We start from the raw sequence: 11,941 nt of genomic DNA, 5'->3' as shown, positions 1-11,941 counted from the left end.
CTTTTTCTTCGCACGATTTGCTTCATACATTTTTCTGTTTAGAAAAATTTTGCAATGAGACATGGACCCAGAACCAACAATTAGTGCGGTTCTGCAAGCTCTAAATGCATTGTATCATAGTCCAGACACGCAAATGAAGGAAGCAGCTTCCAAATGGCTCGAAAGCTTTCAAAAATCGGTAAAATAATAATTACTCAAAAAAAGTTGCTTTGAAGCATTATTTACGTTTTCAGTGTACAAAACTAGCGCGTTGATTTGTCCTATTGCATGTGCAGGTTAGTTCACTGTTCATGTGAACACACTAGCTAAATTATACCTTTGCAAATTTTGCATTGAATCGTTCTTTAGGTTCTAGTTACAACAATCTCAGAACTGCTCGGTATATAGAAATTAAGGCCATTACAACCCCTATGTAACTAATATTTGACCATTCCCTGAAAAGACTTTATATTTTGGCTCATAAAGGAAGAAAAATGTCAAACTATAGTCAAAAACAGCCAAGAATTCGAATGAAGTGGTGATTTGCTTTTGTCATTATTAGGCTATTGACAATGTAGCAAAAATCAAAGTTGCCTGATAGGTCATTAGATAACGTTTTCCAAGCAGCTATATATTTTTGATGTAAATAGTTAGAAGTTTGTTAAAGTGGTCTCATCAAGTTTGTCATAATTTTAAATAACTCATGTTGGTGCATACATTATTTCCTAGTTTCCCAAAAGGATATGCTTTATATCAACATCCATCATATAAGGACCACTTCATCTTGATCATTTTATACATGACTTCTTTGCAGTTGTTTTAACTTGGAAAAACAGGAAAAAGGCATTTTTCTTTTGGAATGGTGGTTAATTGATTGCCTATAACTAGATTTGTCAAAACAGTTTACGCACTCTTGATGTTTGGATTTTTGGCAGTAAAATTATTCATCTGTTCTCAAAAATCTATGGTCGGTATATATTCTAAGTATTCTATTATATTCTAATCACCTGTAACATAAATGCAATCTTCAAAGTAATTTATAATCCATTTTTTTCAATTTTTTTAGATGTCGCTTTGAAAAAAATATTGTCACATTTTTACTTCATTTTATTATGATCAAGTCTGAAACTTTCAGTATTTAGCAATGAACAAAATTAGTTTTCTACCCCAAGAATGTTTCTGTTCAATCTTTAAACATATTCTTTATATAGGTTTAAAAATTTTCCATTGTTTATGCTGGATTTAAAAACTAATTTTGTTGAGTCACACAAACAGTATTCGAAAAGCATTGATTTCAATCAATTCGCCTTTAGTCGACCATCCACTTGCCAATATCTGACTAAGCGATTTATACTTCAATTCAATGATTTTGTCGTCAACTCTCCCTCCAAATGCTGTATTTTTGTCGAGATCGTGTCCTGTCTAAATATATTTACACTTGTCTAGACTGTTTGTTTCGACTCCTGTTCTTTTAACGTTCCGCCGCTTCTTGCTTTTTTCTATGAAGATCTCAGCTAGCAAAAATATTACCTTACTACTACAGTCCTTCCATGGCATAAGACCTTAATGCGTTTCGCGACAGAGCTTGTATGTAACTTTTTCCTTATCTCAAAGCAATATTTTTGATATAAAATAACTAAATTTAAGCAAATTGATTCGGTCTCACCCTTTGGACAAAAGCACCTATAACAGAATAGTAAGAAGGAAAAATGTGTTTTTTATTATTCTAATTCACCATTTACGCTCACACAATAACAAATACCTATTTAGTGGTTAAGATCTGCAACAAAATGCAACATTATTATGTACAGTACTGTATAGAATTCTTACCTTAGAAACAGACGTAAGACGCTAACGGCGGTGTGAGAGTCTTGACAGCTACACTAACAGAACATGAACTTTAAGTTTATACTATGCACACACTTAGAAATAACTTTTAATCTTACAATAGACTTAATTATAATTTTGTTTTCGTTCTCCTTTGTTATTTTATTCCGGCATCACTCTTTGCTTTGCTTCCATTTTTAGCCAGCTTTTCTAAAACTTTTTTGAACTTATCTGACGCAAATTTCTTATCAATGTTTCTTTTTACTCAGTCACCTAATACAACAGCCGCATCTAGAACCATCTCGTATGCTCATATCTCTAATTTGTCTCGTATTTCTAGGCAAAAACGGTCCAAATTTTACTCATACTTCAAATTTCTTGTAAATTGGGCACTCGTATGTCGAAATATCACAGTAGTTGCTTATTAACTTTTTTTCGTCTTCAGTTTTTTGATTTGCAATGCAAGTAATCCAAATGGCTTCACTCAATCACTTATAAGACATAGTGCAAAATATTTCGAATCATTAGTCTAAAAGTCAACACTACAGTTTGCAAAAATATTTGAAACTTGCTACCAACATCTCTTGCCACAAAAGTAATTAAATTTTACATTTTAATTTCTAAAATTGTTTATCTATTGTTTAATGATCTATAATATCTATAGGTTGGTACCTATAGATATTATAGATTATTATTATAGTTCCTCTACTTCTAATTGTTAGAGAAGCTGTGTCAATTGTTGTAATCGGCATGTAGAGAGAAACTTTCAAGTTGATAGATACAATGAATACTTCTCGTTGCACCCATTTGATGATGGATATTTTTTATATTTACCCAAAGGGAATCGGGACTCAAGAGCATGGTTAAACCGTTCAAAATTCTCTTTCTGTACGAGCAGGCAGAGTGCTACCCTCACAAGCACTATTCAACAAAATATTTTTATAACATTTTGCCTTTTTTCTTGTTCAGCTAAATTTTGTTATCAAAAAATGCATGGCATAGTTTCATATCTTTGTGAAAGTCACTCATGTCTGGCACGGCTTAAAGATACATCACTGGACATAATTCATTTGTGAGGTATGCAATGGCTGTTTGGGACTCACTGCTGATGACTGCAGTTTACTGAGATGTCCATTGGTGTAACATTTGCTAGTCGCTATCTGCATTGTTCCGTTTTCAGTACTATATGAACCTTTGGGTGTTTGAAATTGCACCGTTAACCTAATGGCTTCTTTTGTAGGTTTATGCATGGACTATAGCTGATCAGCTTCTCTCCCATCAACGAGATTTGGAATCAAGCTATTTTGCTGCACACACTATGAGAACGAAAGTATGTTGCGGCTTTCTAGCAGCCTTCAATGAACGATGTGGGGTTTTGTGCGCTGAGTTATTTACCTATATTTCATTCTGTCGATATAAAGGCATAATTTCAAGTCTTGTCTCAGATGAAATGTTATTCATAAGGAGAGTGGGACGTGAGAATTATGTTTAACAACTTCATACAATAAGTTTGTCCTGATTTTTTTATGGTGAAGCCACTTTTGTATTTGCATCCTTTGACCTGTTTTGTGAGCAGTGGGAAGGTGAGATGCTGACGGCTATGCATTTTATCTTTTATTGAGCAATATTAGAAATTTAAAATTGCGCGGTTTCCATACCCATTTTGCAGCTAAAATTAGGCGATTTTACATGTTTTAATAGTTTTCAGTTAGGTTTGATAGCAACTTTGAAAAATTCAACTAATTTTAAACTTTACTGACTTTCAAGCTATTGTAATTTAGTGATATAGTATTACAGTAATACTTCAACATACGAGTGCTCCAACGTACAAGAAACTTGAGATACGAGCCAGCTTTTAAGCAAGTGTTAGAACTAACATACGAGCCATGTTTGAGATACGAGCACGTGAGTCAGTTGCCAAGTATGCCGGAGGTGTTTTATGAGAACAGCATCACTCTGTATTTTTCAACTGCTCAGGTTATACTTTTGTACCGTGTTTTTTGTGCGCGATTTTCATTGTAGAATTATGTGAATTAAAAGTACTGTGCGTTGACCATAAGTTTGCCAGTAAAATGAAAGATAATGCAAAGAAAAAGCGAATGATAACAGTTAATATTAAACGGAAAATTATTGAAAAATATGCGAAATGTGTATGCGTGATTGAGCTAGCTCAGCAATTTGACAGAAATACATCCACAATTATCAAACAGAAGGATTATATTCAGGGCATTTAGTTCGCAAGAGAACTAACCATAGTTTATAAACGGCACAGCGATCTTCACGATCGCTGATGGAGAGACTGCTCAGGTATTGGATAAAAGATAAACAATTGGCCGGTGACAGCGTACTGAAACGATGCTATGTGAAAAGGCCGGTGCTATCTATCAAAACTATAAAAATAGACATTCGGACAAGTTGGCTAGTGGTCGTGCATTAACCCTTTGTGACGACACCTGTGTTTGTCCTAATTGCAACAGGTTGAAAGGGCGACAAAGGCTGGTCGTGAAAGCGAAACAAAGGAAAAATTAGCTAACTAGCGAGAAACTTCAAACTATTAACGCCGAAGGAGTTATAATTTTAAAGAAAATGAAAGTTTGCTTTTAGGTTTGCTTCTAAGTTTGTCTTTGAAGACATTGATAAAATCCAGATTTATCAAAGTCGACTGTCGTAATGAAGGATAACTTATATCTCCCTCTCTGGCAAATGCTAGCGTTAGCTGCTATTTGTATGTACTGTATTTAATTTTACATTTTAATTAATCACATTTCCTTGCATTATTTTTTATTTGTTGCTTTTTGAAAGCATGTGGTAAGTTAGGACAATAACCAACATGTTCTTTCTGTTACAATATCTTGTTTTGAGTGTTTTATTTGCATTTTTCAGAGTATGGAAACCAATCAATATATATTTAATTGTTCTATATATAAATAAATTGCACCAACATGCGAGCAAATTAACATACGAGTTCAGTCTCGGAACGCATTAAGCTCGTAAGTCGAAGTAGGATTGTACTTATATTCATAGACAGTGATACGCCATGGGGTTTGCAAGACAGATTCAAGGAATGTGGTAGAATGAAAACTCTTCCATAATTATATTAGTGATATGATATGTTTTCTTGACTAATACTTGGTTATGTTACACCAAATTTGTCAAAAGCCACATGCAACAGCAAATGACATGGTCCAGAGTAATAATTTCTGTAATTGGTCAGTTGGCTACATCAGTACAAATATTGACAAGACTTATCTGAGGTGCTGTTCATGCGCAAGCATGCAGACTATTACAAATGGCTTCAAGAGGAAACGACTATTAATTTAAATAAAGTTGTCTTTCCTATAATTATTTTTGTAAAATGCATAAATTCTGTCACCGGTACACCATTTTAAACACTTATCTTTCTTGGTTAACGAATAGAAGTTATCTATGTAAAGATATGCTACTAAACAAGAATTTTGGTTTGGGAAGGCATTTTTCACCCTTATAGCCAGTTTTGCAACTTGCGTTGACAATGCTTAACAGTTTTTTCTAATCTCTTTCAGTGGTCGAGCAGTAACAGTGTTTTCTTACTTTTGAAACTTACAATTTAGTGTTGCACACTTTCAACCCAAAGAGTAGTTCCATCGAATAAACTGGCAGCAACAATGTAGTAAAAATTGCATAGCACATTAATGAAGCTGAACTTCAATCAATGCAATTCATTGTCTCAAAAAATGTGACCTGGCGCCAGCATTTTTCTGTTTTAATTTTTACGATTATATTTGCGTCGGATAAACAATGTGGATAAACTGATTACGAGCAAACAGCAAGTTGTGTAGAAATTACATTTGCCAATCATCAATTATTTAATCAAGCCTGGGAATAGCTAGTGCGTCGCAAAACCAAATGAAGTTTGGCTGAAGCTGTTCTGCTGCATGCTTTTTGGCTGGCATGGCTCAATCACAGAACCCACTTCTCGCTTGAATTTCAGACCATGAACAAAATCGATGAAGTCTGTTCAAATGTTGCTTAGCTAGTGTTTGACATCAGCATCATACTTGTTCTACACCATGATTGGTTTAAGGTCTGGTTTCTACATCCTGATTGTTTTAAGGTCTGGTTTCTACATCCTGATTGTTTTAAGGTCTGGTTTCTACATCCTGATTGGTTTAAGGTCTGGTTTCTTATGCTATACTTTTGAGTGATGAGTGATATTTGTGAATGTCTATTTTGTAGATACAGCATCATTTCTATGAGCTACCTCCCGAGTCTCATGGCTGCCTCAAAGATTCCTTGCTCAATCATATTGCCTCTTGTGATAATAACACTACGGCAGCAGTCATCACTCAACTTTCCCTCGCGCTCGCTGATCTTGCTTTGCTAATGGCCACTTGGAAAAATGCTGTGCCTGATTTGCTTGGCAAGTTTGCTCCAAACCCAAGCTCCTACCACGTGCTGTTGGAGGTGCTCACAGTGTTACCTGAAGAGGTCTGCACCTGGATAAACAGATATACTGTATACATGAACTTGTGTTAGCAGATAATATATTATATACATGACCTTGTGTTAGCAGATATTTAGCCTGTCTTGACAAACTGTTGTTTTTTGCGGAATTGTCCCGCGGCGAGGAAAACAACAGCTTGTTACAAGGCGCACTGCACCTGATGCATCAGCTGCACTGAAAGGGAGTTGCTATCTTCTGTCTATGCGGCTTGGCTGTGATGTTATGTCGGTCACTCTATTGGTAATCATAACGGATTTCGCGCAAAAATTTATTTAGAAAAAAATAAGATGGAAGCGTTTAACCCAGAGACCAGTCTCTGCAGTAGAATAAGAATAAACTTTAAGAATAAATAATAAGAATTATAATAATAATAAGAATAATTTAAGAATAAACTAAATAAAAATAAAATCTATTTGAACAAATAAAACTGACTGATACAAAAATACAAATAAAACTGACTGAGCACGCAAATAACAACGTGTTTAGTTGCTGTTGTTGCCTAAGTTCTCAAGTTCTACTAAAGTTTACAACAAAGACTGGTCTCCGGTTAAACTTTGTTATCTTATTTTTTCTACATAAATTCTTGCGCGAAATCCGTTATGATTACCAATGGAGCGATCGACATAACATCGCCGCATAGACGGGAGAGAACAACTCCTTTTTCGTGCATCTGATGCAGCAGGTGTAGTGCGTCTTGTGACAATCTGTTGTTTTGTTTACCCCGCTCAACCAGGGATAGCTGCGCAAAAACAACAGTTTGTCTAGACAGGCTAGCAGATATTGCACTGTATACATGACCTTGAGTTAGCAGATACTATACTATATACATGACCTTGTGTTAGCAGATACTATACTGTATACACGTGACCTTTTGTTAACAGATACTATACTGCATATATGACCTTGTGTTAACAGATATTATACTGTACATGCGACCTTGTGTGAGCAGATATTATGCCGTACGTGTGAACGTTTGTTAGCAGATATTGTACTGTATGACCCTTAGGTTTCAAGCAGGCATCTTCGACTGGGAAAGAACAGGAGAACGGAGGTTACAGATCTTCTGTTAGATTCATTTGATGGCGTACACCAATTTTTAGTAAGTGATTTCAATGTTGCTCTTGTTTTTCTTGTCGTTGATATTCTGAGAGTAGGTTCAACCATATTTTACCACAATATTTTTACAATCATATCATGTAGCTATGCTGAGTGTTAGTTGTCCCTTGGAATTATCTTCTCATGACAGGTATTTGGAAGTTGTCCCATCACAACTGCGGCAATCTACAATTATCTATTTGTGTTATTTTACAGCTTGCATGTCTCAGTCATTTCCATACAGACCAGGTGCTATGCAGCAAACTGCTAAAGTGCTTGAGCAGCTGGTTTAATATTGGTGCGGTGCCTGCTGATAAGATACAACAGTCCCAGCTCATTCCAGCCATATTTCACTTTCTTGTAAGTTTCTTTACCTGAGGCGTAGTTTAGTGCTATAGAATGAAACATCGCAGTACCTGTATTTATTGTGTACTGAATCAATTTACTTACCTGTAAGTATACACCTTAGGTTCTCTGTAAAGTATTGTTAGAGTTCAACCAGGAAAAAAACTAGCGATTACAAATCACTCATGTTTTCTGGCATTCTCTAAGATTTCATTATCAGTTTGTTTATGTTCAAAATACTCCTGTATGTACTTGGTTGTAATAGAGTTAGTTAGAACTACCATGTTTCAGTTGTCTGATCACTGTTTCTCAGATTTTTTTTATTGTTTGTAAATTGTGTTTCATGGTTAAAACGATCCTGCATTATCTGCGTAAGACACTATTGGTTGCAGATGGACGCAAACAGCCAGTCTCAGTTGCATGAGGCAGCAACGGACTGCTTATGCTCAGCGCTCTACCAGTGTGAAGACATAAACAGATACGGACACCTTGCACAGGCACTCTTTGAACGAATTCTAGCACTGCACAACAATTATATACACTGCGCTGCTCAATCTGACACCGACAGGTCATTGCAAATGCTTTCATTGATAATGTATTGCGACATGCTGAATCTCTTGATAACCGCTGTCGTAATATTTTGTGGCACCTTGTATATGTTGGCTTTAGAGTGGGTTTATCAATTTAAAAACATAGTATCGGCATTTTATTTGCCTCATAGTGTCGAATATGCATAGCACTTTGTGTTTGCCCGTTTTCTTTTGTTACCCTATTACATTTGCTGAAATAATGATATAATTTTTAGGCCAATCATAAGCTCGTTACTGTTTTGTACTTGTATACCTGAAGTTGAATATTTCAATGTGTTTAGATTAATTATAGGGTTTTGATGGTTTGCCGATTTTGACCGACGTGCCGAAACATTACAAAATTGGTGTTTGCCCAACAGCCTATTTACACTGAATCAACAGCTTGGCATTTAAGAAATTCCATAAATTATTCTCTGTAAACCGAATAGATCTTTCACCACTATTGAGTTGTAACTGCGGCCAACAATGCAGCCAATAATTATTCTGTGCTTTGATAATAAGTGAAAACAAATGTATTCGCTTCTATTTTATTTGCTCAGTGGTTTTACTAATTTAATAGACTGCTTCTGCCAATTCACGGTGATGTTGAGGATTTTTTATCCTTTATCACTTATGCTAGATGATGTTTCCAGCATTTTAAATAAAATCCTATTAAAACTGTCTAGATTACGCGTAGTGTAATTGCCCATACAATCAGTTTAGTCAATTGCAGCTAGTAGTTAGTGATGGTGGTTGCATTGGTTAGTGATGCATCGGTGGTTACATTCATTATTGCAGGTGTTTAAATTTTGCAAGAATATTCACAGAAATGGCTGAATCCTTTATAGAAGCTCTGGTACAGTTTCCTAATAAGGTTGGTAGCATTGTTACATGTTGGTTTTATAAAGGTGCTCACCCTTTTCTTTGTAATTTGATTCATCTCTGCTATAACCTCCAAGTCTGCTCGAAGTTTTTAGTCTGCCAAATGTGTGGATAGATGGGTTTTCTTGTGTTCCTTTACCCTTTTCGTCATTTCAATTATTTTTTCATCTTGTGTAATCACAAATATTGTTTTAGGATTCTATAAAAAATATGTTAATTAAACATTTATAAGGCCTGCGATTATATTTTTGTCATTTAATGTATTCATGGGTTTCCGTCTATAGAAAACTCGATTACTGGTTGCTGTTTCTTTTTATCGTCCTCAAATGCTATTGTCTTATAATTTTTTTGTATCTTTCTATCCCCATATATCTGCTATATATCAAGTATATCTCCTTGTATCCATCATGTTTTTTTTACGTCATCAAGCCGTTTGCACATGCGCTCGTTCACGAAAAAGCCGCCATATTTGTAAAAAACGATCGTTATTCTTTTATTTAATAGTACTTTTTGGTGTTGTTTTGATACTATAATAAAAAAACTTGCAAAAAAAAAGCGTTTTTTTCAAAAATTCATTGCAAAAGCTTCCTGTTTTTAATGATAAAATTGTCTATAAAGAGGGTCACCAACGATAAAATGGCGTCACAAAAAAAATGAAGGATTGGGAATAAGACTTGAACAATGACTATGTATAATAAACAAAAACTAATTTTGTTATGTAATCATAAAAGTGTAGTGCTTTGTATTCCTGTGTGTTTACACTAGATATATCTCTACCGTATATCTGCATACCATGGCTCTTGTTAGACTTACTTCTTATTAATTTTTCAACATATAGTTAATAAAAAAATTCACGTTTTTAACGTCATTTTAGATTCAAGCAGGTGAGCATTAATTTTTGCTTATATGTAATGTAGATGGATAGGTATTTTCGGTACTCAGTTATTGTTGGTTATTGTTAGGATGTAGGTACGTATGTATTGTAAGTACATAAGTAATGTAAATGGATAATTTTGAGATGTATGATGCGCTGAAAATCAGCAACCTCTTGTAAAAATTAAACTCCCAGTAAATGCTGTACATGTAATACTTAGTTTGTTTTGGAAAATTTGAAAATGCCCTATTTCGTAGGCTATGATTACTAACATTAGACTCTGTGGCATTCTAAACGGGTAACCTAATCCAAGGTCTAAAAAGGTCCATGACGATGCAATTCAAATACCCTCGTATATTAAATCATAAGTTAATGAGTAAATACTCGTACACGTACTTTTTTGCTTAGATTATGATGCATTAGAGGCTATTATTTTCAGAACTGAGTACCAGGGTATGAGAATACGTTAAAAGTGTCCTTTTCTACCATTGAAACTGAATACCATGTAGTGTTGAGCATATTTGTGAACCCAACTCGCATCTATTTCTGTTGATGATATCTTCAGTTTCATAAAAAGCATTTGAATTAAGTGTGCTCTTACATGGTATGAGCATGTTAGCATGAAAACATTTGTATTATTGATAAAACCACAGCTTTATGTATAGAGCCCATTGGTAGCAGCGTAAAAGCTGGGAGTTATATGTATTTTGCACTTAACAAATTCTAAACTGCAGCTGGGTGGGGATTTGCTCTGTTCCATCCTTACACAAAGTTACTTCATCATTTGTATTACACCTACTTTTTCATTGAAATCTCCCTATCTCTTCTTTTTATCCATCGCAGGTCAACGAAGTCAAGAGTGTTGGAATCAGCCTCATAGAATAGTTGAGCGTTGCACTCCAGCCAGTCAAATAATCTTATATTCGTGTGTTGCCTGGAGAAGTTATCTTCTTTTTAGTGGCTGTTTCTTTTGATTATGAGAGTTAGGTCTGCCCTCTACTGGCTTTGCTACAGGATTTATCTCTGCCTCATTGTTACTTCCTTTGGTGTATCGTTAGACGAGTTTTTGTTTTTTTCCTTTGTTTATTTTCTATTATAAGTTGGTTGTTGAAACAAGCGTTTTAAAAAGTCACCTTGTCTTGTTATTTTGTAAGATTTATGTAAAACAGTTTTGACTCCTGCATGCTTCACATTGAGCTTGATTTAAATGCAGTATTAGTGAGCCTGGAATTGATAGAAAAGAGAAAAATTGATAAGTAAGAGTAATATTTAGTAAAAGAATATCAGATTTTAGTAAACCATAACTTATGATAAAACTAAACTAATTGAATGTTCCGTTTGTTTTCAATTGTTTTTAATGTTAAAATAGTTAGAGGGATTCTCCACACAACTGTTGAGTCTGAGCTCAGCATTCCGAATTCCACATTTACCTAACCTTTGTCAATGGCTAGTAAAACTAGTTAAAGACTTCTTACATGAGATAGAATTTAAATATGCTATAAAAATGGGTCTCTGACATGCAAAATATTATCACTTGAAGGGGCTAGGAAGCTTTTCACAACTGGAATTGATTTGCTCAACCCTGGATAACGAGGCATTCGAGGTAGCAGAGATCTGCTTTAACTTTTGGTACAGCCTATCAGAGAGCTTGTACCAATTAGATGACTCTTCATTGAATGCTCAGTTCTCTCCGTTTGTACAAAAAGTTATTTTATCTCTCTGCAACCATGTCAAGTTGGACACCGATCAGGTTTGTCCTTCAGTTATGCAGTCAAACTTATCATTGCGTTATGATTGTAACTTGAGTTTGTGTAGCTGTATCCTTAGGCCTTGCTTGCTAAATACATGTAGCTTTATCGAATGCGTCCATTAGAAGCACAAAGTATT

The 11,941-nt window shown here is 34.9% G+C and overlaps 1 protein-coding gene across 2 annotated transcripts in view; it reads left to right on the top strand.

Moving 5' to 3' along the window:
• The first annotated feature begins 22 nt into the window (after window positions 1–22).
• LOC137403574 (transportin-3-like) overlaps window positions 23–11,941 on the top strand; it is a 37,429-nt gene continuing 25,510 nt past the window's right edge. Inside the window, exons 1-8 of one of the 2 annotated variants that reach the window (XM_068089535.1) lie at window positions 23–178; window positions 3,047–3,136; window positions 6,022–6,273; window positions 7,296–7,388; window positions 7,601–7,744; window positions 8,122–8,297; window positions 9,097–9,172; window positions 11,595–11,804. In XM_068089535.1, coding sequence (XP_067945636.1) covers window positions 62–178; window positions 3,047–3,136; window positions 6,022–6,273; window positions 7,296–7,388; window positions 7,601–7,744; window positions 8,122–8,297; window positions 9,097–9,172; window positions 11,595–11,804 — 1,158 coding nt within the window. In that variant the 5' untranslated portion in view covers window positions 23–61. The remainder of the gene's footprint in view (window positions 179–3,046; window positions 3,137–6,021; window positions 6,274–7,295; window positions 7,389–7,600; window positions 7,745–8,121; window positions 8,298–9,096; window positions 9,173–11,594; window positions 11,805–11,941) is intronic. The other variant, XM_068089536.1, reaches the window with a different exon arrangement.

This window comes from Watersipora subatra, chromosome 9 (genome assembly GCF_963576615.1).
Source record: "Watersipora subatra chromosome 9, tzWatSuba1.1, whole genome shotgun sequence".
In the NCBI taxonomy this organism is placed as follows: Eukaryota; Metazoa; Bryozoa; class Gymnolaemata; order Cheilostomatida; family Watersiporidae; genus Watersipora; species Watersipora subatra.
The sequence above is the reverse complement of the archived record's forward strand: the minus strand, read 5'-3'. Positions and strand labels throughout refer to the sequence as shown.